Source organism: Primulina eburnea, chromosome 2, assembly GCF_022965805.1.
Source record: "Primulina eburnea isolate SZY01 chromosome 2, ASM2296580v1, whole genome shotgun sequence".
NCBI lineage: Eukaryota > Viridiplantae > Streptophyta > Magnoliopsida > Lamiales > Gesneriaceae > Primulina > Primulina eburnea.
In genome coordinates, this window is record NC_133102.1 from 42,087,536 (window position 1) to 42,115,254 (window position 27,719).

The 27,719-nt window shown below is 35.4% G+C and overlaps 1 protein-coding gene across 1 annotated transcript; it reads right to left on the bottom strand.

Moving 5' to 3' along the window:
* Positions 1–3,915: 3,915 nt before the first annotated feature.
* On the bottom strand, positions 3,916–27,254 carry LOC140823298 (heme A synthase COX15). Its single transcript, XM_073184568.1, has 8 exons — positions 27,071–27,254; positions 26,931–26,993; positions 12,568–12,848; positions 6,557–6,782; positions 6,220–6,465; positions 6,015–6,125; positions 4,750–4,881; positions 3,916–4,335 (listed from the first exon to the last, which is right to left on the bottom strand). Exons 1-8 carry the CDS (start codon positions 27,179–27,181, stop codon positions 4,162–4,164), a joined length of 1,344 nt encoding a protein of 447 aa, XP_073040669.1. The 5' UTR covers positions 27,182–27,254; the 3' UTR covers positions 3,916–4,161.
* Positions 27,255–27,719: the final 465 nt, after the last annotated feature.

Here is a 27,719-nt window from a genome sequence, read left to right on the forward strand (position 1 = left end):
TATGTAATAAGGGTTCAGTACTAAATGATTGTGGTAACCTTATTTCTGAATTTCTTCGACTAAAACTTGGTTGTTGTTCTAGGTTTTGAATTCTTGTTCGAATGTCCTTTACTATCCAATAAATTCTTACTCGTTTTCAAGAATTTTCTCCACATTTTGTGGTGCATAATTGTGAGGCCCGGGGCCGAAGAGGGTGGGAGGTGATCGTCGATGCCATGAGGTTGCACGGACAATGACCGGCTCCTGACAGGCTTCTAGGTGGAGGGAACATGGATGAACCGATCTTACACCAAAAGGAGATAGATTCCGAAACTGTTCAGTCATGGGACTGTGCATTTGAAGAGGGCTTAAAAGATTTGATTGATAATACTCATATCAAGAAGGTGCATCTTCTTTTCGGTAGCTCACCACATAAGAACTTCAAAGTTAAGCGTGCTTGACTTGGGGCAATTCTGGGATGAGTGACCCCATGGAAAGTTTCCTAGGGTGCGTGTGAGTGAGGACATAAGCACGCTGGAAAGACTCGTCTTGGTACAGTAAAGACAGTCGTCGAATTTGGGCGTTATAATAATACAACATATTGCCATAATTTTGTACTGTCTTTTGAATTTCTCTAAGATCTCCAGAAAATTTAGAGGAATCCAGTACTATTTGTAAGAACCTGTTATTTTGAATCATAAGTTTACCTTAGGGCTTTGATAAGTTCCTCTGTTGGTTAGATATTCCTGCTTCGAATATTCAAAAGATTTGGAATAAGTCATATAAATAATTAATCTCGAACTTGAGTTCATATTCATGTTATTTGAGTAAATTCTCTTCTTCAAACATTTAATTACATAATAATAATAAATTTATATGTTTGAAATAATTTTAAATCGACTCTGATATCATTTCTGGTCTCAATAAAATCAATCATTAAAATTCACACATACAAGGGTATTTTTGTCATTTTATTTTTAAGGGCGTTTGATCAAAAAAATTTATGTATAGAGAGTTAAAATGAATTTAAATTTGGGTTCGAGGATTTATCAACAATTTACCCTAGAACTTTTGATGGTTTTTATATTTTGTTGTGTTTTTTTTTTTCATTTTTAATGAACAAGATGAAACGAACGGATGAGATCAATGCCAATAGATAGTCAACAAAGGAGTTGTGCTTGTTAGCATGTAAATAGGTAGCTATAGTTAGAGGAATTAAAATCTAGTTAGGACAAAGATACTATATTTTTTTAAAGAGTGGGTCTCATGTGAGACCGTCTCACGGATTTTAATCTGTGAGACGGGTCAACCCTACTCATATTCACAATAAAAAATAATACTCTTAGTATAAAAAGTAATACTTTTTGATGGATGACCAAAATAAGATATCCGTCTCACAAATACGATCCGTGAGACCGTCTCACACAAGTTTTTGCCTTTTTTAAATCAAGCAATTATTTGGAGGCGAAAACTCACACAAGTCAATTTTAGGAGATAGATCTTCAAGCTGATACAGTGTATAAAAAACACAAGTCAATTTTGAGAAACTAATCTCCAACCTGATACAGTACATGAAAAAATATTTTTTTATGTCAGAAATAATATTTAATATTTTTTCTGTAAATATGAATCCAATAAACTCATCTCATATATATAGATTTTTTAGACCGTCTTACATGAAACTTACTTTTACTTAGACAATACTTATAAAATAATTGTTTAACACATAACTTATCAACTATATCATATTTACCTATTTCATGAACCAAGTCTAGTAAAATGTTAATTATATGACACATCTTCTAATTGCGTATACATATCGTTATATCAATCGACAATACATAATTATCTCTAATGCTTGTTCCTCTCTTTAGATATCATAAATCTAGTGGGATATTTTACGCTTTTCCAAACGTGTTATAAGTAAGAAAACATTATACGTTCATTGGAACATAGAACAATTCCAATTTAATAAGATTAAGTCTCATGTAAGACGGTATCACGGATTTTATCCATGAGACCGTCGATTTGATCCATATTTAAAGTGAAAAGTAATAATTTTGACATAAAAGGTAATAGTTTTTCATGAATTGAGTCGGATATGATAAATGTCTCGTAAAATTGATATGTAATACAATCTCATAGAAGTTTTTGTGGTGTAGTAATGAGCTAAATCATGGCCCATTGAGCATATCTAGTGTCACATGGAGGGAAAGCAGTTTTTAAAACATCATTTTATTTTAATAAATATATATTTTAGAAGTAGATATTATTGTTAATTCCTCTTTAATGTGTATGAAAGAAAAAATAAACATCTAAACACCCGAATTCGTGATGAAAACATATGATGTTGAACCCTTGTGATTCAAAGGAATGTGCAATTTATTAATAAATTAATTCAAAATAATTATCTTGTCTCAATTGGTTCCCATAATCCCATGTTATATAACACCAAAAATCAAGATCGATTTCATGAGATGAATATCACAATCAACAAAATTCTAAAAAAAAATATGATCTTTATTTTTAATGTGGTTAATCTGTTTTATGAATATATAATTGAGATCGTCTAAAAAAAAAAAAAATTGACTTTATCTAACCAAAGTCTTATCCTACAAGGCATCTTAATCTTGGAGGCATTGAAAAAAGGGGGGGAGGAAGTTGGAAATATTTGCTCGACAGAGACTAATTTTATTGTCATGGGGACAAGATCGTTTTCAAAATTGGAGAAATTAGTCAACTTTGTGGACCGTGATTTCTTCAAAATAGTCATAGTCAAACGAATGAATCATTACACCACATGACATATTGCAAACTGGAAAACAGTGAGAACCTCGTTAAATTTGACTTTATAGTTTTTTTAAAAAAAAAAATTAAAAAAACGGATCCCCGACTAATTCCTTCTTTTTTCCCCCTAATGACATCGAGTAACTATAAATAATCGGCAAAATGAAACGGTCTCACAGATCATATTTTGTGAGACATATATCTTATTTGAGTCACTCATGAAAAAATATTACTTTTTATGTTAAGAATATTATTTTTTATTGTGAATATCAGTAGGATTGATCCGTCTCACAGATAAAAATTCGTGAGATCGTCTCACAAGAGATTTACTCTATATAATTATTCTAAATTTTATTACCTTAATTATTGATGTGAACAAGAGTTTCAAATTGAAATATAAATGGGTAGAGGCCGACGAAAGAAAACAATGCTTGAACTCATTAAGCGTAATAACATTATGCCATGAGTCGTTGGCCGGTGGCACTAACATCTCGATAAAACGACGAGATTTCGAGTTTGAAATTGCAAGTTTTATATATATATATATATATATATATATTTTTGCGATCTTGTCAACTAACAATGTTTATTTTTGTATCCACAATAAATGAGTTTACAAACTTAAGTTTGTTATACTTGGTGTTTGTTCTTGACTTTTCGCCACACGCCACGTTTTTTTAATATTAGAAGGGTCAAACCAGATCCTGAACCGGACCTGAAACTCGGACAACTAATTATGTGACCTGAATCGTAACCGGCCACGGACGGGCCTAGCTTTTCCCGACCCAGACCCGGACTGCAACTGGTTCGTGGATATGTCTAGTGAAATTAATCTCTACTTTACTTATCGGGCTAGGGGCGACCTCTGGTCTTGGTAGGTGAGAAAAGTTGATTCACTATTTATAAAAAAATGCTCTTGATGAGGGAGAATTTGGTTTGGTATGCATGATCCCTCAACAAGTTGTTCTACCTTTGACATCTTGTACACTCACCGGTGACGATATTCTATAGTACATGGAGTAAAATAGAATCCGGCGAACTAACTCACGCCAGTTTTTAATATAAACTAAGAACCAAAGCATTTTATTTCGGATTCAAATGTAATATTTATGATCTAGTGGCAACTAACTCACGCCAGTTTTTAATATAAACTAAGAACCAAAGCATTTTATTTCGGATACAAATGTAATATTTATGATCTAGTGGCAATTATCGGTTTAAGTGTATTTCACACCATGTGACAAAATTGTCAGTGTCATTCTATATCCGCAAAAAAATGGAATCAAGACTTCATCTACTGCATTCCATAATGCAGCAACTATGAAGAAGGATATATTTGAATGCTGCTGCGGTTAAATAAATAAAGATTGCTGTTATCCCAAATAAGAACACTAACTATAAGGCCGCTTTTGCCATGGAAGGCATTGTTTTGAGAAGCGCTGATGAAGGTCGTCGAACAGCATGATTGAGTAGAATCATCAGAGTTAAAAGAGTTAGTGCTCCAGCTTGATGAGCACTTCCTAGAGAAACTGGTACGTACAACAGGAGAGTCGATATCCCCAAGGTAACCTGCAGGGAAGCAAAGAGGAGAAAAAATTAAGTGTTTATCATAGGGGTCAAAATCCAGATCAAGTGGGAAAAGTGGCTTCAAATGTTGTATGTTCTACTTATGCTCGAAACATAGGATTATAGTACTAATATAACACGAATATGTATGTGACCATATATATTTAGAACACGAACTTCTTATAGGATCAGGTATCAACATCCTTGGTGCTTCAAATCCAAAGCTTAAAATAAAAAAATTTAAGTTCTCCCAAAACCGTGGACTTCACTTTTATCTTTATTCAGTATGAACCCATCACCACTGAAGCTCGCATCAAAGAACAGCATTCAATAGTGGATCACACATTGTGTTACGAGAGTTATGCAACACTCGGAAAAATATTTTCACAGCCAATACAAAAAAGATGATCTGAGTACCTGAAGAGCAGCCATGCTCATAGTTGTTCTTATTAAATTCCGTACGGCAGGATGTATGTTAAGTTTTCTTGTTGACCACCACAATCCACCAATGGAAAATAATGTTGCAGTTGCAAGTATTCGATGGTCGAGCTGGTTTACATTATGTTATGACATCAGAAAATAATGCATTGAATACGTCAGAATATGCTATTCAACATGCAGCCACAAGTTGAAAAGTTTATTGAAGAATTCTTTCATCTACAACGCCACCAAATTTCATACAAGTTGACAAACTGGCACCTTACACAGTTTGATGAGAAGCAACTAGATAACTGATGTTCTAAAGAATGAAAAATGATTACTACATACTCCATCTTCAACCTTCGATCTCCAAAAACCCCTTTGGTGATAGAATTTTACCGCAACTATGATCCCTCTCATCCTAAAACCTCAACCCACTAACATCAACTCCTTTATGGTGCCCACATGCTTACTTAAATTTCCCAGAACATTGACTATAAACATAAGAGATCGAAATGATTCCAACCGAGAAAACATGAGTAAAGAAATCTTTTCAAATAATTAAAATCATTTTTAAAGATTTTAAATGGGTTATACAGCACAATTTAAAATCTTTAGAATTATAATAGACAGTAATATTAAAACATGATTTGAAAAAAAAAATGATTTCCAACGGGGAAAACATGATTAAAGAAATCTTTTCAAATAATTAAAATCATTTTTAAAGATTTTAAATGGGTTATACAGCACAATTTAAAATATTTAGAATTATGGTAGACAGAAATATTAAAACACGATTTGAAAAAAAAAATGATGAGTATAATTTTTTTCAAGAACACGTTTCTGGGAAAATCTTGAGAACAATGATTTTTCAAATTTAAATTATTTTAGGAATTGTTGCATCTGAGAAACTAGAACAGTTCTCAAGAAGAGGTCACAATTTCATGTCATCATAAGAATAGAGTGGGTCGGAAGTAACTTGTAACGATATTTTCATATTTATTTTATCTTGAACCTCTTTGTTAACAGTGATTTAGATGTATTGTTTATGAAGGAAGATTGCAATACCATGTCCAAATGCTGAAACTAAAGCGGATAAAAAATCTGATTAGTTAAAGCAGATTTATTTCATCATCGGATCCCTAAAATATGTAGAAGTAATTCATATAAAAGATAATAATTATCAATCAGCAAACTGTCATCATTTATATTTGTAGATTGAGATGCTTTCCACAACTAGTGATGTTAAACTGGAAATTTACCTGCACGGTTGATGTGTTCTCAAAGAAATTGCGAATTATCGGCTTCAGACTAAGTATATCCTCTGGAATCCATGTATCCCCCATCTTAGGAAAAGTATTGAAGGCCCGACCCTGAAAAACTGAACATGGTCATATAAGACGCCTCATAGAGTCCATTCTTAAAAGCATGGAAATAAACTGTGAAAACAAAAAGGGTAGCACATACAGCATCGTTCCCAGCAACGAAAGCTCCCGACACAGCAGTGATTCCTACAAGGATGCTCACATGGAGAGCCAAACGCCTGACCTTAGCAGCCCCTTGAACCCAGGCTACTGATTCACCGGGAGGTTCAGGCATAACAACAGAAAGAGCCGTCCAAAGCAGCCCAGAGTAAATAACAAAAGCCGAAGTCAAATGAGCTGCAAGGCGGTAAGGACTTACTCTGGGTTCAGCGTACTCAGATTTTGGTTCCTAAAAACAATAGGAAGTATAATTGAAGAGTTGTGCATCTAAATCAAGCAGTCAGAATATAGGGAGGGAGTGAATGTATACAAGTTTTTACCTCTAAACCACTCTTAACCATCCACCAGCCAATCAGACCCTGCCCAGCACCAAGAGCAAACAACCCAGAAAGCCTGAGCCCGAGCTGAAGCGTAATATATCCTTTCTGAAGAAAGTATGAAAATGGTAGTGCATACATTATACCCAATGCCCTTCCCCACATTCGATGGGCATACTCCATCCAGTATATGAACTTAAAATCAGCAAGACTCATCCCTTTATTTACACTGGAAGAGCCAAGAAATGGTTGAATTCACGAATGCCCAATGAACTACCCTTAACACAATATCAAAGTGCAAAGACAGAAATATAATTATCCAGCACCAATATCACATCGTCATTATAGAATATTCAATGACCAAAAAAGTTTTTGAGAAAGAATTTTCACATTCAATAAGATGTAAACAACCTCAAAGATCTCTAATTATATAATCGTAAATATTCTGGGAACTTTAAAAAACATATTGATTCATTTGGGAGCTAAAATACAGGTTTTTAATTCGGCAAAACTTTGTCTCCAGTCCACACGAATTGACCAAGAAAATGCTTGTCACACAGTTTGAATTCCCGAATCAGAAAACAAGAAATAATAGCTCAGCAAAAAATGTAAAAACCATGCCTTGGGACCAAAGGAGCAAGTCGAAGCGCACGCTTTATAGAAGTAATTCGTGATTTGGCACAAATTTTAAAATTCAACGTATATAAAATAATTTATACTATTTAAATTAATATTTTTCACAAAGATAACAAACAATATAAATAAAAATTTATTAATAGATAATGTAACATAAATCATAACAAAAAACAAAATCCAATAATCTAAAATTTATTAGTAACACATAAGGTTATCTTAGTATATTAAGAAAAAAAAACTTCAAAAATCTAAATCACCAAATTTATTTTCATCCTCCTCAACTATATCATCATCATCATCTCCAGAAGCTGTACTCCAGAGACTGGAACGTTCAGCAGAGAGAGAGAGAGACGCAGAAAAAATTTGAGGCAGAGACGCACAAAGCCGCCGCATAAAAAGCTTGATTCTTCAATCTCCTTGCCTCGCATTCATCCACTTAACTTCCTTGAACCAACTAAAAATATCTGAGACAATACACAACAATTCTCCACCTTGTCTCAGAATAAATTCTTGAGTACTGCTTGTCATTATCTCCCCTTCTTCAGGGGCTGGGCTGGCTAGATACTTGAATTAAATTCAAGCAATGCTTGAACTTGTTTCCAGAAACCATCTTGGTAATCATATCTGCAGCATTTTCATCAGTTAAGATCTTCTGGACCACTACATCTACTTAGGCAATGACTTCTCTCACGAGGTTTACATCCACATGTTTGTTTTTCGTGAAACACTTGGTTTTTAGTCAATGTGTTGCACATTGACTATTACACCCCAACATGCATGGTCTTGTCTTGTAGACCAAGTTCAGCTGCCAGTCCCTTGAGCCATATGGCCTCCTTCATGGCATCGGTGATGGCAATATATTCTGCCTCAGTAGTTGATATTGTCGCCACAGGCTGCAAGCATGCTCTCCAACTTATGGTTGTGCCAAATGCTGTGAATACATAACCCGTACGAGACATTTGAGTGTCAATACTTCCTTTATAATCAGAGTCAACGTAGCCATTCAAGACTTGATGTCCTTTGGCAGCTCCACCATAAACCAATGCCAAGTTCAAGGTGCCTTTCAAATACCTCAATTCCATTTTAGCACTTGTCAATGAACCTTCCCAGGATTTGACAAGAACCTACTCACCATACTCGCAGCATAAGCCAAGTCAGGTCTTGTCCATATCATCGCATACGTGATAGACCCTACAACATTTGCATATGGCACTACATTCATATACCTTTTGTTCCCATCTGTTTATGTAGCGCCTTACCCGATCCACTACTAAACAGACTAACAAGCATGCATAATTAAACCTGATGACAACAATTAAACAGCGAAAATCAAATAATTTAATCATCTTACAACCCAAACGAAAACATAACAATAATCTCAATCTTAATCGTTAATACAACCAAATCGAAATCCTAATCATGCACGAGAATACGATAAAACAAATAAAAACTCTATTGGATCACCGCTCTTCTAACCACTGCCCTGGCCGTCCGAACCGTCCAACCTAGGACCTACCCCGAGGAATGGGTTGTCTAAGATGAAAACAAAAACTTGAGAGACAATCACCCTAAAGGAGAATGTACGAGTATACAAATTGATATGATGCACGTGAAATGCAATATGCTCGGATATCAAGGATCAAGTCAAGAATCTCATACTTCGTCTAGAGGCACCTTAGTGTGTAGTATATGATCTGCCCCAGATGTTTTGGCTCTCACACTCATCATCAAGACGTGGACCTACAATGTCCATGGTCATCAAAGCCCGTTGGTCCCGTCAGACACTATAGCTCTCATACCCAACCGTCCACAATACAGAATAGGGCTAAGCGGCCCCAACAAACGAGGTATATCTCAGAAAATATCAACATGATATGTAATGCATAATATGTCAAAACAGTTAAACATGTATCATGCAACAATGAAATATGCATCATAAAAGTGTGTATACTGTGATTAGATATCTCAGTCAGTACATCACGTAGCTCACTAAAACAATCTGCCAGAAAGTTTATTCGTATGAACCTACACAATACCAACATCTTGTGATCAGAGTCATGTCAGATCCAGAATTACTAAACATGTTTCAAAGTTCTTCTTAATGATCCTTAAATCATTATTTAAGGCTTTGAGATTATACCTGTGTATGTCGTCAGCCAGCTGATGATGTCTCGATCTGCGTGTCCCAGTTCAACGACTTCTCCTCGAGTCGACACTCGCTTTCAATCTTATCTGCCACGTGTTATAATCTCATTCGTCTAGTTGGATTTCTCGGGATAACATCGTCTAAAATTGCCAACTTTTTCACCTTCGGGCCATAAGATTGAGCTTCTCCGATTTTGGCGTACACAGTTCAGATAAAATGCTCGTTGCTCGAATATTTTCCATTCTTTTCTTATGACAGAAGTGAAATCCCAAATAACAACAATCTTGGATTACACTTGAGATGAGACTTGTCTGAAGTGCAGATAATCTCATCTCGCGAATGGAGAACATCAGCTATGAGATTCATTGATGTTGGATGGTACTTGATTTCGCAAATCCTTTAACAAATCCATCCACTTTGACGCATATTTAACTTTGCTCTAGTGAAGATATACTTCAAGTTCTTGTGATCCGTAAAAAACTCAAATCTCACTCGACAGAGATAATGTCGCCAAATCTTCAAAGCAAACACAATTGCATTCAATTCCAGATCATGAACTGGATAATTCTCTTCATACTTCTTCAATTGTCTGGATGCATATGCAATTACATGACTATTCTGGGTTAAAACACACCATGTTCTTGAAGTGATGCATCAGTGCACACAATGTACCGTCCTGATCCAGATGACAGAGCTAAAACTGGTGCAGTCGTGAAACGTTGGCGCAGTTCATTGAAACTATTTTCACAATCTCGTGTACATTCGAACTGCACATTCTTACATGTCTGGTGTGTCAATGGTTTGGCAATATGAGAAAATCTCGAGATGAATATCAGGTAATAACCTGTCAAACCTAGAAAACTTCTCATCTCTTGAGCTGATTTCGATCATGCCCAACTCAACGCGGGTTCGATCTTGCTAGGATCCACTGAAATCCCATCTTTGGATATAACATGTCCCAAGAAGACAATTTTGTCGAGCCAAAACTCGCACTTGCTCAACTTAGAATACGTTAGCAACACAATCCTAAAATGATGTGCATGCTTTTTAAGGTTACAAGAGTTTACCAGTATGTCATCAATGAAGACAATGACGAGCTTGTCAAGATACTCCTGAAATACTTGGTTCATCAAATCCATAAACACTGCTGGATCATTCGTCAAACAAAACGGCATCACCAGGAACTCGTAATGCACATACCTTGTTCGAAATGTAGTCTTAGGGTCATCACGTTAATGAACTCAAAGATGATGATATCCAAATCGTAAATCGATCTGCGAGTGCACTGAAGTCTATTGCAATTGATCAAACAAGTCATCGATCTGTGGTAACAAATATTTAATTCTTTATTGTAACTAGGTTCAATTGCCGATAATCCATGCAAAGCCGCATAGAACCATTCTTCTTCTTAACGAACAACACGGGTGCTCCTCAAAGAGACACATTGGGTCTAATGTACCTCTTGTCAAGAAGATCTTGTAATTGTTGTTTCAACTCTTTCATCTTCGATGATGGCAATCTATAACGCGCTCTAGAGATAGATGTGGTTCTTAGTACCAATTTTATCTCAGTTTCCACTTCCCTCTAAGGAAATCCAAGAATTTCATTGAGAAAAACATCAGGAAATTTATCGACAACTGGAATGCTCTTCACGTCGATTACATCCTTCGATACGTCTACCTCATACATGAGGTATCATTTTCCTCCTTTCGCTAAAGCCCAATGTGCCTTTATAACAGACACTACTAGCATTGGAGGTCGATCTCTCTTACCGTAGAAAAACCAATTTTCGTCTCCTTCCTGATGAAATTGAACGAGACGTTGATAATAATTTACATTCGCTCTATACTTAGTTAATAGGCCGATTCTCATAATACAATCGAAATCTTCCATAACTAATATAATCAAATTGGTGGGCAAGTATTTTCCTTCAAACTGACAAACAGTCACTACTAGTCAGTTAGCTAAAACCTCTTGTTCCATAGATGTAGACACCGACATTAAAACAAATAAGTACACGTAGGGTAGTTTATACTTCTTAACAAACATTGATGTTATGAAAGAATGTGATACCCCAGTGTCAATTAATACATATGCAGGAATACCACATATAAGGAAATTACATGTAATGACTCTTGTTTTTCTCCTCAGCATGCTCTTGGTTTAGGGCAAACACTTGCCCTTGAACTCGTGGGCATTGCTGACCCACTTCCAAGCACCTTGCAGGCTGTATTATTCCCCAGCAAAGTGAATACAACCAAACAAGTCAAGATCACTCAAGTTTACAGAGATTTTCTCGCCTTTTATGCACATCAACGTGATTAAAGAAATAACCCGAGGAAGCAACAAACTGACAATACAGATTCCTTTCCCGTATTTATACATCACTGAACTTTACAACCGCCAGTGAGTAATGGAATTGTCCCCTGACTGTCATGCAGAGAACTAATTACCATTCTTTACAATTAAGCCTTCAATCTCCTTGTGTTGCATTCATCCACTTTACTTCCTTGAACCGAATAAAAAATATCTGAGACAATACACAACACATAGCAAGAAGGTGCCATGCATAGGAGATGGAGTAAAAAAGGAAATAGAGTAATTGACAGAGGAGAAAGTGAGTTTCCATAAGCGGTTTACAAGTTGCGGCATAAACGATAGAACAGAAATATGAACAATGCAGATATTTTACTGCATAGAAACCTAGAAGACGAAAAATTAATGGCCACATAATAGGCAGGAAGATAAATTTAGTTAAATTAGTTGTTTGGAAAGGGACTGTAAGGTGCCCCGGTTGTACAGATGACCAGCTGAGTAGACTTACGTTTCAAGCAATTGAGTAACCAAGTTGTGATGGAAAAATTGCACTATAACTAAGTACACCTTAGTTTTTCAGGACTCTCAGCAAATGTATGACGACAAGTTTCTGAAATATATCGGATCATTGGATGGATATTATCCAACGATAAATTAAATAAAAAATGAGTAAATACAAATACTAAATATAAGCTTAAAGATAACAGGACAAAGACCAAAACTAAGTTTTAAAATCAAGGTTGCTGCAACTATAAGAATCCTAATATTTTGATTTTCAATAAAAAATAAGGATAAATAAAAATCTATGTAACAAAGTAACAAAGTAACAAATCCCAACTTGTTTGGATCTAAATTATCTATACTAGTGGCAATAATTGTACACAAAGGAAGCCTAAACATAAACACATGAACTAACCGCTGGTATTCAGGGGATTGTTTATACTTCTCAAATTCAACTACCCATGCTTCGTCTGAGAGTGGAGGAAGGCTACCAGTGAATTTCCAGTCAGTCATGGAAAGGCCAGATCTAGTTAATCGTGTTACACCACCAAGTACTACCATACTAAAAACCCAGCCAGCGGATGTAAAAAGCCAAATACCAACTGCTCTCTGAGCATGGCGCCCAGAAGTTACAAGGAGCTTCAATCCTGGAGCATCTTTGGCTGATGAAAATGACGCAGTGGACAAATTCCTGAACTATTGGTAAAAAAATTTGTAAACAAATTCAAAATCATATTGTAATGTTGTTAAAAAGAATAACAAGGGAGCGAATCAAACAAAATTGAGGAAAGAATGCAAATACTGAAGCCTACTATCGGGGAAAGAAGGTAAATACAAAAAAGAAAAGTCAATCTAAGAGAGAAACCTTGCATGAGTTGTATATGAATATGATTTGACAAATACTTTTATCGTAAACTTGGAGCATTCAATTTTTTTTTATCATATGCATATAGTGACATTAGACCAATTAAACTTTTATCCATGTATGTTTAAGACACCGACTTTTAAATGACGAGAAAACTAACAAAACATACACATGAAGAATCCGCTGGAAATTACCTCACACATATTCTCAGTGATTCCACAGCTAGGGTTTATTGATTTGGTATGGAACCCAAAAGAACACAACAATGACACAGCAGCAGAACTAGACCAACAAATAATAAAGAAATAATAAAATCAAAAAGTAAACAAATAAAATCTTAAAAGTAAATAGTAAATGTGGTGTAAATCCATGAAATAAGCCTCGTAACTGTTTTCAGGAAAGGATCTTAACCATAGTTGATATAATTTGAGTTTCTGGTAGCAAAGAAAATCTTGGAATGAAGAATAAATCTTGAAATGGATACATTTTTGATTCGTTTGGTGGTGGAAATTTATTTTGTGACAGTAACACTAATCTTATACTGTCTATGACAATTGATTGCCTGTCAAGATTTTAAATTTACGGGATTTATGAACGGGAAGATTATTGGGACCCAAGGTTTTGCAGAATTAGGAATGAGAAAAAAGGGTTAAAATTCGTGGAGTTTAAAAATTTGAGGAACTTAGGAAATGAGATAAACAGATCAATTCAAGTTCGCACCCCCCCACCCCCCGACTGTTATAGGCTTGGGATTTGTACTTCATTTCACTACCTCATTTAGGATCCATCCAATAGAGTAATGGCATGTATCCACTGATAAATAGAGCAATCGCTAACCATAATTTTCCTCACCGTCACTTCAAAAATTGAATAAGAAGACTTGATTTATGTGTGATTGTATTTGTTCGAAAAGATATTTTTTACTTTGAACGTTTTTTCGTGCCGGAATATATTGAATTATTTAGCTCCTTTAAAAGTGTACATGTTCATCCACGATTTCTATGTTTTTCGCGTGGATGTTCAAAGTTGACCATGTTTTTGCATCTCCTTGCTAAACCTTATAAGCTGTCTTCCATCACTAGTTCAGGTGCTTTAAAATATTTCCTAGCTCATTTTTCTTCATCAGCAGTTCGGACTCCTTTCCATTGTAAATGAACTAATCACAATTTTAGATGTTTCACTATTTTTTTCCAACAATTACAATTCCTCACGATGAAAATTTGAATTCTACCAACCAAAAATGTTTGATTGAGATACTTTTTATATGATATACATTATTGTGGGAAAATCACTTTCATAATTAGAAAGTATTATAAGTATACTTGTAATTACTTAGGCAAAATGTATCACAGATTTTGTGGAATTTAGATTAGATTAAATATTCTCTAGAACTAGATCATCCTAATTTGGCTCTTAGTTAGGGAATATATATCATTGTAAACATCATTATTCAATATACAAAGAAATATGACTTTGTTTCCAATACATTTAACATGGTACCAAATCCTTAGGTTAAAAATCTGGGAATTAAATTTTTTTTTTTTTTTTTTTAGGAAACAGACATATATTATAATAGATAAAAGTCAATCAATTACAGATTTCGTGGATGAGTGATGTGTGTCGTTTTTACGTGTTTTATTGCATTAGTCTGTGTGTGTTTTGCATTGTGCGTGCGTGTATTTCAATCACATTTTGTTCATTTTAGAATAAACATTTGCATTTTATCATATCTCACTCGGGCGTGACGAAATTGCAGGAAAAATGACCGGAAAAATAGAAAAAGGGTCGACTTTGCTAAGCCAACAAGTCAAGGGACCGAAGAAGCGGCGCCCGAGCGGTATATTTCTACCGCCCGGGCGCGATATATGAAAAGCTGAAGATTTTAACAGAAAGGTCGGCGCTCGAGCGGTAGTTTTCTACCGCCCGAGCGCGAAAGCCCCTCACCCCAAGAACTTCAACAGAAAGGTCGGCGCTCGAGCGGTAGTTTTCTACCGCCCGAGCGCGAATGCTGCATGTGCCAAGGAGAATTACAGAGAGAGTGGCGCTCGAGCGGTACTTTTCTACCGCCCGAGCGCCGCCTATTTTTGGAAGATTATTGTGCGCGATTTCTTACCTTAATTTTGGAGTATGGCTGCTATGGAAAGAGGATTGGTCGACTTTTGGGGATTATTCAGACATTATTGAAGGGACCATAAGGAGTTTTGGAGAGCTTTTGCACTTGGATTGAAGATTCTACGGTTTCCGGGCATCGTTCTTCGCAGATTTCGTCACGTCTCGTATTTCCAGTTTATTTTCCTGTATTTAAATATTATTTTGCTTATTTTAATGATGAATTCTAGTAGCTAAAATTTAAAATTTGTTGGGATAACAGGGGATCCTACCCCAAACTTTTAGTTGGTTAATTTATATTCCGGTTTGTGATTTATTCTTGATTATTCCACGATTTTTATTGTGTCGTTGAGCGTAGCTAACTTTAACGACAATTTTATATCACGAGTGAGTTCGAGAGAATAACTAGTGATAGGATCGAGTGGTATAATTCGCGGATCTACAATTTACATAGATATATGAAATTGGATACGTGCCGATAGTCATAGTCCTTAGGGTCGAAAACTAGGGGGTTTCATAAATCGAAATGCGATTCATTCTTGATAAATAATTAAAGAGATTTAATTACTTCATTGAGTGAATTAGTTTGGCATAGCTCGAGAGAGTGTGTTCAATTGAATAGGAAATCCTGTCGGAAGCGTAGAACACAATCGGACGAATTAATTAATTAATAAGGGGTAGGTGAACCAGAATTCCCAACAAATTCTTTTATCATTTGAAATTTAATCCATCGATTTAACAGTCATATTTTATCATTTAATCTTTGAACTTGTTTATTTGATTTTCTTGCATTTTAGTAGTAGTTATAACACAACAAATCACCTTTCGTCGCTAAAGTTTTAATAACTAAAATAATAATTGTTAAATACAGTCCTCAGCGGAACGATACTCGTATTCACATACACTATATTATTACTTGACATCGTGCACTTGCGATTACTTTTTGAGCATACAAAATCATATTTTATTTGGGGATTTCACAGTGCAAGTTTTGCTCGATCAATGAGCCTTCCACGAGTAACCACAACCGATGTTAATCACGAAAATCAACAAAAGATATAACACCAATCTCTAATTAGATCCAAAATAGAATGATTCTGAAACTTTGGTACGACAGTCGTCCAGGTCGCAACTCTAAATCTGATCATCTCCCATACTTCATCGCTTCTTTTCTTTGTCATTGAATAATCTGTCATTTCGCTCCAACCAAATTGTCCAAAAAACACAATGGACTATTATGCACCAAAAATCTTTTAACCCTTTTGCCGTGAGAAATTCATTATTGGAAATAAACATATCTCCTGCCTTGGCTGGAAATATCCACTCAAATCCCAAATGTCGCATGATTTTTGTCCAAATATTAGTCGTGAAAGCACAGTGAAGGAAAATATGATGCTGAGTCTCCTCGTCGTTCTTGCACAAATAACACCGATGTGGGTTTAAGACAAGCTCTGGCCTTCTTCTCTACAAGTTATCGGTAGTTTGTATTTTTCCCAAAGCCACTATCCATGAGAACACCTTCACTTTTTGTGGGATAGGTACTTTCCATATGTTGTGATAATAAGGGAATATAGGATAAGAATCAATCGGAAAGAATGATGTGTAAAAAGAGTTGACAGAAAAAACAGCAGACGAATCCCCTAACCAAACCCTGACATCCCCTGTGCCTACAGACAGCGATACCGACTCTAATACCCCTAGAAGATCAGTGTATTCTCCCAACTCGATATCATTCAAATCCCTTCTAAACCTCACGTCCCAAGAAATGACTGAATCACCATGACTACTGGAAACCGAGAAGAATTGAGATATGGGTTTGTTAGTGGACGATGCTAATAAATAAATGTGTGGAAAAGAAGCTTGGAACGAAGAGAAACCCACCCACCTATCCTCCCAAAACCTTACTATATTCCCCCCCTTAAGCACCGTTGCAATCATGGTTTGACAAGTCGCATGGGATCGAGAAATAAACTTCCAAGGACTTTTGAATGTCGCGTTCCTTGCCACCCTTACGTCCCAGCCATTTTCTTGAAATCCGTAAATACTACCCACAACCTTTTTCCAAAGAGAATTCCTTTCTGTAGCGCATCTCCACCACCATTTCCCTAATAGAGCCCTATTTCTCAGACGAGTGTTCCCTAATCCTAATCCTCCCGTCTCTCGGTTTACACACCTGGTTCCAATTGACAACATGATTATGCGTTTCCCCATCAGCTCCATCCCATAGAAAGTTCCTCATCAAGGCTTCCAACTGTTTTTCAACTTTATTTGGTACCTTGAAAATGGACATATAATAAGTTGGCATTGCATTTGAGAACGGATTTTATCAAAACCAATTGAGCACCTCTAGATAAAAAAGCCTTTTTCCAAGCACCCAGTTTAGTTGACATCTTGGATATCACCGGTGTCCAAAACTCCAATTTCTTCGGATCTCCACACAACAGTAGCCCGATGTATTTGATTGGCCACTGATCTTTCTTACAGCCAATTGCAGCTGCTAAGGCATCAACTTCATCATCCAAACGATTTAGCCCTAACAGAGAACTCTTTTCGAAATTAATTTTGAGTCCGGATTTCGTGCAGAAGAATTTGAACAGCTCAACCACCACCAACAAATCTGTAGCAGATTGAAGTAAGAACAGGGTATCGTCTGCAAATTGAATGTGTGTAACTTCCATTTTATCTCTCCCAACCACAAGTCCTCTCACCTCATTTGCTGCCCTTGCCATATCAATCAATCTCCCCCTTCATCCATTTCCTCCACTTGACCCCAAACCCCTTTTTCCTAAGGACGAAATCCATAAATCTCCAATCCACATTATCGTAAGCTTTTTCCAAATCTATTTTCCAGACCCACCCTTTTTTCTTTTTCCTTCTATACTCTTCCACAATCTCGTTGGCAATAAGACAACAATCAGTGATCTGTCTTCCTTGAATGAATGCACTTTGGTTTTCCGAAACTGTTATGCTCATCACCTTTCGCAACCTATTTGTCAAAAATGTCAGAAATGTCCAATAATAGCAGTGCTAAAGTCCTTATCCTCGGGGAGAGATCTCGTCCATGGAAGATGTGGATGAGGATTTTTTTCCTCCTTGAACACACTCCTCCAGCCTCATCTATGGCCCTTATACCTGCCCAACAAAAACACCTCATCTACTCATCCCGAGTCTCCTACAACACAAGTTCAAGGTTCTACACGACCATTGCTGGTTTATAAAAGAAAGAAGAAACCAATCAACAAATCAGTGCAGGTCAAATCATCCAAATCAGTCCCTGCTCTTGGACTTAATGAGGTAATCAATGAACCTGATCCTAACACTAATGGTATTTCAAATGTCCTAGATAAAAATGACTGATATTCTCATTGCTATTAGAGAAGGAACCTGCACGTGCACTAAACACCCTCTAAACCTATTAATGTCTTACAAAAATCTTTCCCCCAATCATGAAGCATTTCTCAAAAATCTAAAAGCAATTCAAATTCCCAAAATAGTATCCAAGGAATTAAATAATGAGAATTCGAAAATGCCATGAAGGTTCAAATGTAAGTACTTGAAAAAAATAAAACATGGGACTTGATGAAAATGTCAAAAAGACAAACAAATATTGGGGTGTAGATGGGTATTCACAGTCAATACGATTCATATATTTCACTAGAGATATACAAAGCAAGACTAATTGACAAAGGCTACAGTTTACACTCAAACGTATGGAATAGATTATTATCTCAAGACATTTGCTCATGTAGAAAAAATGAACACCGTGTGAGTAGTGTTGTCTTTAGCTATTAATCGAGAATGGAAATTACAACAGTTTGACGTGAAAAATGCATTTTTACATAGGCAACTTAAAGAGGAAGTTTACATGGACATTGAACTTGGGGTTTGGTTCAAATACGGAAAGTAAGCAAATTAAGGAAAGGCTTTATATAGGCTGAATCAGTCCCCAAGGGCTTATTTGGGAGATTCATTAAAGCAATTCTCAATATAAGATACAAACAGAGCCAAGGTGATCACACATTATTTGTGAAACACTCAAGTTCAGGCGGAGTGACTATATTATTAGCTTATGTTGATGATAGTGACAGGTGATAACTGGAACGGAATAAAGAGTTTGAAGAAAGGTTTGATGAAAGAATTTGAAACAAAGGACCTTGAAAGGCTGAAATATTCTCTGCGCATTGAGGTTGCATTCTAGAAAAGAAGAATCTTCATTTCCAAGCAAAAATACATAACAGATTTGATCACGGAGATCAAGAAATTAGGTGTCAAACCAACACCAGTAGAGACACATATAGAGTTCACCACAAGCTTGGAAAAAATTTGGAAGATCCAACAGTGGACGAGTTCTTATCGAAGACTGGTGGGAAGACTACCATATCTATTTCACACAAGGCCTGACACAGCCTATTTAGTGAGTGATTGCCAATGCAGAATCACAAAGAACCAAATCTTAGTGCTACATATTGAATCCTTCAATACTTGAAGGTTACACTGGGAAAAAGAATTTCGTTCAAGAAAGAGAGGAGTTGACTCTTGAAGCATACACCGATGCAGACTATGCAGGATCAATAATTCACAGAAGATCTACTTCGGGTTATTTTACCTTCTTAGGAGGCAATCTTGCGACTCGGAGAAGCAAAAAACAAAATGTTGTGGCAAGATCAAGTGCGGAAGTCGAGTTTAGAGCTATGGCTCTTGGGATTTGTAACTATTGTCGCAGATATTTTTTCAGAATACTTCAAGGTTAAAGGGAAGCTCCGAGAAGATGATTGATCGTAACAACAAATCAGCTATTAATATAGATCATAGTTGTCAAGGGCGCACCGAGGCGCACAAGGGCTCTGGACCCTGAGGCACAAGGTGAGGCGCGTACCTAAGCGAAGCAAGGCGCGCATTTTTAATTTTAAAAAAATATATTTATCTTAGAGTAAATATATTAAAATATGAAATAATTAAGTCACAATGTCACACGAAACAAAAAATAATTATTAAGTTCATCGTAATAAGTAACATGATTAAAATTCTTCAATCATCCAAATCAAGTTCATCTTCTTCTATCGAATCATCAGAGCCCTAGAACTTTGAACTTGTATTCGTCTTGGTCTTCATCACTTTATTGATCACGTCAATTTCTTCTTCCTCTTCATCCAAAAGATGCAAAATCGGTTTTTCTAGTTGTTTTGGATGTAGATGCCCTTACCTCGTTTGAAAAAGATGAAGCACGAGATCTAAAACCATAAATCGGTTCACCAACACCAGACTCACTACCTACATCACCCCGTGTCAAATCATCATCCCCAAAGGCTGGATTATTTTCTTCATTGTCCAATCCTCTGATCAATCATTCATTGCTATCATCCATTGAAATAGGATCAATTTTGTCGCGCAAATCATATCGACGTTTTAATGCTCTGTTATATTTAATGAAGTCTAGATCATTCAAACGTTTCTGCGCCAACCTATTTCTTTTCGAATGAAGCTACCAAAATTTTAAAATATATTCATTTTTCATGAATTGTTCATAATAATAATTATAATTAATATGTCAAGACTCAAGTATCTATTCAATGTTAAAATTTAAATACTTCCATGTTGAAACATACTCCAGTTCCGCTCACAACCAAAAGCACTGCACGTAAGGCCGAGAATTCTCACAGCAAAATCTTAATTACCTAGTGATAATTTATTTCTATGTCTAATGGCCATAGAACCTCCAAAAAGCCCATCAGCATTTTTCTATTTTGACAGTTGATATGTGATTTTATCTTGAAGGTCAACATATTCACACATCTTTTCAACACAATAGTACAACCCTTTCATAACTTCAGCATCATTTTCTATATCAGGACTCCTGTGAAAGAATTCTCAATTCCAGGTTCAAAAAGTAACGTGTTGCATGCATGAAAGGCTTATGAAGCTGATCCGTCCACCTTTTATCAATGATTTCAAAAATCATGTGGTACTTCTCTTCATTGTTGTTGAAAGCCAAGCAATAGCCTCCTTAGCTCGATACATAGCCTTGTATATATACCCCATTGCAGGTCTTTTTTCACCATCAACTAATCGAAACACTTTTACCAATTGGGCCGCAACTTTAATGGCACAAACAAAATGATTCCAAAACGAGGGCATCATTATAATCTCTGTTGCACGTTACCTTCTACCTCATTCGCAAATCGACTCTGAAGTGAAGATCATTCTCAAATTCACTTTCTGTTTTAGAAACCTCTTCAATGTCAAAAAACAATGGCCAAACGAGTTTTCCCAACCCAGACCATTTCTCTTTGACCTGAATTCTTTCATCATGTTCAAGGCTTGTGGCCTATTATATATATAGTCATTCATCATCATGTCTCTCTCATAAACCTTCTTCAGTGCAGAAATTTTGAACAAATCTTCAAGCATTAAATCCAAACAATGGGTAACACATGGAGTCCAGAATATGTGTGGAAATCTTAACGTCAAATGCTTCCCTGTATATTAAAGATTTATGTTATTACTTATAAATAACAAAATCTCATACTTATTAGAAAGTAACCACTCGAATTCACATTTCATACCTGCTGAAATATTTGCATAGGCGTTATCTGTAGCTAGTTGAACGATTTTCTTTGGACCAATTTGCTCTACATACTTTTCAAGCAAGTCAAACAACTTGAGACCTATATGAGAAAAACTGGAAGTATCCACAAATTCCAGAAATAATATCCCTCTTGGACCGTTCACCAAAAAATTAATCAAAATTCTATTTTTTCCATCAGTCTATCCGTCAGCCATTAATGAACATCCATATTTGTTATAGTCCGCCTCGTACTCTTTCAAAGAATTTTCGGACTTTGTATTTCTTTATTTAAATAAGTTACCCTAACTCCATGGTAACTTGGGGGTTTCCAATCATGAGTATAGTAAGATGCAACTCTACAAAATTCTTTAAAAGCTATCATACTTTACATTGTTGAACGGAATACCTGCATCGTACATCCATTTGACAAAATATTGCACCACAGAGTCTCTCACTTTTTTCCGACTTTCATCATGTTTCTTTGGATCTTTTGCTCTTTTTTGCTTTCCTTGATTCAGAACTTGATCCATATTGTTGACAAAGAAATAATCAAGAGGACCAACAGTATTTGTCTTTTGACTTGAGAAAACAAGGTGGATGGCGACGGAACTCGCTGTTGAACTTAACATTGGTTGTTTCCCTTTTCGAGGGATTGGAAGCATATCATCTTCCAAAATTTCCGACTAGTTGTCAAAGGCGAGAGGCAAGCGTGAACGTTGCGCCTAGGTCCGTCCAAGGCGCAACGATTCACTAAGGCGAGCCCACTCGTGCGCGCCTTAGGCACGCCTGAGATAGATTTTTTTAAATTAGTAAAGCGCCCAAGTCCACAACGAAAAAGACAGAAGAGAGCGGCAGGAGCAGAAGCGCGCAACAGCAACGTGAATAAGAGAAGGGCAGAAAGCTACGGAGAAAACTGAAGCGCAGCAGCAACGTGAACGTGCAGAACGTACCATTTTTTAAGACAAAATCCTCCAGGTTTTAATTCTACTTAATCTTGAACAGCTATAGCCTACAACATATTTTAGTTCTCTTCTCACGCGACTTATCACGTGCGATATTATGAAGATCTTTTTGAATGGATATACTTCACCAAATTAAGAGCAACAATATTGGAATACTTTAATCTTTATTTTTTAGTCAATATAAATAGTGTTGTGTAAGTCAAAATGTGATTTCCTATTGGCAATAAATTTTAGTGCCTGACAAAAAATTTTGTTTGGTTCTGCATGATTTATTAATTTATGTTATTGTATATACCGAATTATTGATATAATATGCTTCAATTTTTTCTCCAGATTAATGTCAACTTCAGAAAATTTGGAGAATCGAAAAGATCCTGGCTGGAATTATGGGAAATTAATCAATCCAAAAGACACTAATTCCAAACAATGTGTTTTTTGTGGCAAAATTCTAAAAGAAAGAATTTTTCGTCTCAAACAACATCTTGCTGGAGGCCATCGAAATGTCAACGCATGTCCAAAATGCCCTGAGCATGTTAGAACTGAAATTCAAGTTTACATGTCAAAAAAAATCAAACAGCAAATGGACATGAATCTTAATTTTGATCAATTTGATGAGCAATTGGAAATTTTGGAAGATGATGATGTGCTTCCAATCCCTCGAAAAGGGAAACATCCAACGTTAAGTTCAACAGCGAGTTCCGCCGCCGTCCCTCCTGTTTTCTCAAGTCAAAAGACAAAGACTGTTGGTCCTCTTGATTATTTCTTTTCAACAATATGAATCAAGATGTAAATCAAGGAAAGCAAAAATGACCAAAAGATTCAAAGAAATACGATGAAAGTCAGAAAAAAATGAGAGACTATCTGTTGTAGTATTTTGTCAAATGGATGTACGATACAAGTATTCCGTTCAACGCCGTAAAGTATGATAGCTTTAAGGGATTCTGTAAAACTGCATCTTACTGTACTCATGATTGGAAGCCCTCATTTACTATGAAGTTGAGGTAACTTATTTAAATAAAGAAATAGAAAGTACGAAAATTCTTTTAAAAGAGTACGAGGCAGACTATAAAAAATATGGACGCTCATTAATGGCTGACGGATGGACTGATGGAAAAAATAGAACTTTGATTATTTTTTTGGTGAACGGTCCAAGGAAGGCAGTATTTCTGGAATCTGTGGATGCCTCCGCCTTTTTTCATACAGATCTCAAGTTGTTTGACTTACTTGAAAAGTATGTGGAGCAAATTGGTTAAAAGAATGTTGTTCAACTGGTTACAGATAATACCTCCGCAAATGTTTCAGCAGGTATGAAATATGAATTCAAGTGGTTATTTTCTAATAAGTATTAGATTTGTTACTTATAAGTAATAACACATATCTTTAATATGCAGAGAAGCATTTGACGTTAAGATTTTCACACATATTCTGGACTTCATGTGTTGTCTATTGTTTGGATTTAATGCTTGAAGATTTGTTCAAAATTTCTGAACTGAAGAAGGTTTATGAGAGAGGTATAATGGTGAATGGCTATATATGTGATATGTCACAAGTCTTGAACATGATGAAAGAATTCATGGGTCAAAGAGAAATGGTTAGGGCGGGGAAAACTCGTTTTGCCGCCGTTTTTTGACATTGAAGATTTTTAAAAACCAGAAGGTGAATTTAAGAAAGATGTTCACTTCAGAAAAGTGGAACAGAAGTCGATTTGTGAAAGAGGTAGAAGGTAAAGGTGCAACAGGCATTATATTGATGTCTTCATTTTGGAATCATGTTGTTTGTGCCATTAAAGTTGACGGCCCAATTGTTAAAGTGCTTCGATTAGTTGATGGTGAAAAAAGACTTGCAATGGGGTATATATACGAGGCTATGGATCGAGCTAAGGAGGCTACTGTTTTGGCTTTCAACAACAATGAAGAGAAGTACCACAGAATTTTTGAAAACATTGATGAAAGGTGGGCGGATTAGCTTCATAAGCCTTTACATGCAGCTAGTTACTTTTTGAACCCGGAATTGAGAATTCTTTACACGAATTCTGATATAGAAAAAGATATTGAAGTTATGAAGGGGTTGTACGAGTGTGTGGAAAAAATGTGTGAAGATGTTGAACTTCAAAATAAAATCACATATCAACTCTCAAAATATAAAAACACTGATGGGCTTTTTGGAGGTTCTATGGCCATTAGACATAGAAATAAATTATCACCATGCAATTAATTCTTGTTTTTTATTTCAAGATCATAACATATTGTTGAAAACTTTTAAGTATTTGAATTTTGAAATTTAGCATATCTCATTTGACAGCTGAATGGTGGTTAGCTTATAGTTCTACGACCCCAAAATTGCAAGATTTTGCTGTGAGAATTCTTAGCCTTATGTGCAGTGCTTCTGGTTTAGATCGGAACTAGAGTATGTTTCGCATGTAAGTATTTAAATTTGAACATTGAATAGATATTCTTGAGTCTTGACATATTAATTATAATTATTACTATAAAAAATTCATGAAGAATGAATGTATTTTAAATTTTTGGCAGCTTCATTTGAAAAAAAGAAATAGGTTGGCGCAGAAGCGTTTGAATGATCTAGACTTCATTAAATATAACAGGGCATTAAAAAGTCGATATGATTTGCTCGACAAATTTGATCCTATTTCATTGGATGATATAGATGATAGCAGTGAATGATTGATGGGAGGATTGGACAATGAAGAAAATAGTTCAGTCTTTGGGGATGATGATTTAACATGGAGTGATGTAGGTAGTGCGTCTGGGTTGATGAACCGATTTATGGTTTTAGATCTCGTGCTTCATCTTCTTTAAATGAGGTAAGGGCATTTACATCCAAAAAAACCAGGAAAAAACCGATTTCACATCTTTTGGATGAAAAAGAAGAAGAAGTTGATTTTGATCAAGAAAGTGATAACGACCAAGAAGAATACAAGTCCGAAAGTTCTAGGGACTCTTATGATTTGATGGAAGAAAATGAACTTGATTTGGATGATTGAAGAATTTTAGTCATGTTACTTATTACTATGAACTTTTTAATTATTTTTTATTTTGTGTGACATTGTGACTTAATTATTTCATATTTTAATATATTTATTCTAAGATAAATATATTTTTAAAAAAATAAAAAATCCGCGCCTTGCTTCGGCAAGACGCGCGCCTCACCTTACGCCTCAGGCTCCAGAGCCATTGTGCGCCTCGGTGCGCCTTACGCCCTTGACAATCCCGACTTGTGGGGAAGTGTGGGAAAATCACTTTCAAAATAAAAAAAAAAGATTATGTGCATAATTGACGGATTTTATGGCCTTCATATTAGAGTAAATACTTAGATTTTCCTAATTTAGCTCTTAGTTATTGTGTATATTTTTCATTGTAAACGTACTCAACATATAGGAAATATGATTTTCTTCCTACACGTTTAATATTTATAATACTAAGTCAAAGACTAACTTTATTTTTCCATGGGAATTTCAACGAACATAGAGCATGAGCACTTAAATACCTATCAACTTACTTGAGATATAGAGCACGAACACTTACATACCTATTAACTTACTCGAGATCAAACCATTCAATCTTTCCAACAGAAAGGCTCCAAAGCATATATTTCCTAGAAGATATGGTAAACTTATAATTTGGACAAAATAAAAGATATTCTCAAACCCAGACTCTCAAACCACAACCTCATATGACTAGGCTGGACTCGCTATTTTCCTTGTTTTCTTAAAGATCTTTTTTCCGCATTTTTTTAAAAAGACCAATCACAGCAAGTTCATCTTTCTTCAACCATTTATATTTTCTGTTGGAACTAGGGTTAAATTCCATCCTTGCTCTTGTATTTTATTTACGAGTTGGAGACTATCTCGATTCCTTAGACAGGTGCCCAGGAACCTAATTTTCCCTGTCAATGGAATCAACTGGAGTGATTTCATTCATCCTGGGAAACTTTATTTATATTTTAAAAATTATGGCATGTAAAAGTTAATGACACAGCATTCTCTCTCTTGCTCTACTGGATCTGCACCTTAAATTACATTTACATAATAACACAAAATCTGAAAGTGAAACTATTGGGAAAGGGCAAAACTTTGAAAAAAAATTGGAAAAAAAAAAATTTAGTCAATTTTCTACAGATTTTTAATCATTTACGCCAACAATGTTCTCCACAAGTTACACAAGAACTAAAAATCAACAACACAAAAAAAATAAAAATAAAAAACTAAGTACTTAAAGAACCAATGGTAAAAGCATAACTAAAAATCAAATCTTTTATACCTGGCGAAAATTCTCCTTCTCTGCCATATATTTCATCTTTTCCGTCAACTCCTTCTCCATTTTCTTAAATAAACGAAGCTTTTTGAATATCGAGATTAAAAAAAACACGTAAATTTTTTAAAAATAAAATAAAAATAAACCTGAACAAAGAAACGGCCTCCGGCACCAGTGAAGTAGCGAAGCCCCAACGTGGATGATCGTTCAATCAAACCACCCAGCCTACTGCGTGTAATCAGAGATCTCATCGCCATTCGTACCAACCCCAGAGCCCTCTGGAAAATTTAGAAAAATAGGCCTCCTCTCAATACCATTTAAGAAAATAGTCCTTATATGTCAAATTCTCGATAAAACCATTGTTTAAATAATAGAAAATACTCGTAGAAAATACTAAGGGATGTATTTGTTGCCGATTTTTTTTAAATAATATATTTTTGTGGAGTGAATATATATCTATTGATTTTTTTATAGAATTTTATATATTTTAAAGATTTTCGTTTAATTTTGTAGATTTATTTTGTAGGACTTGTATTGACATTTGTAAATTATTTCATAAAACCATAGAATTTTGTAATTTATGATTTTGATTTTTTTCATATTTCTTTGAATTAATAGTTGAACGTGAATAACTTTTATTTGTTTAAAATATTGTTATCTATCAATATAAATTTTTTTTACTCGATTCATTAAATATTAAACATCTATTAATTAAATTGATTTTGGTTTTCAAATCAAGCGGAAAACACTCAAATAAATCTTTTATAAAAACCGATTAAACATTTTGTAAAGTAT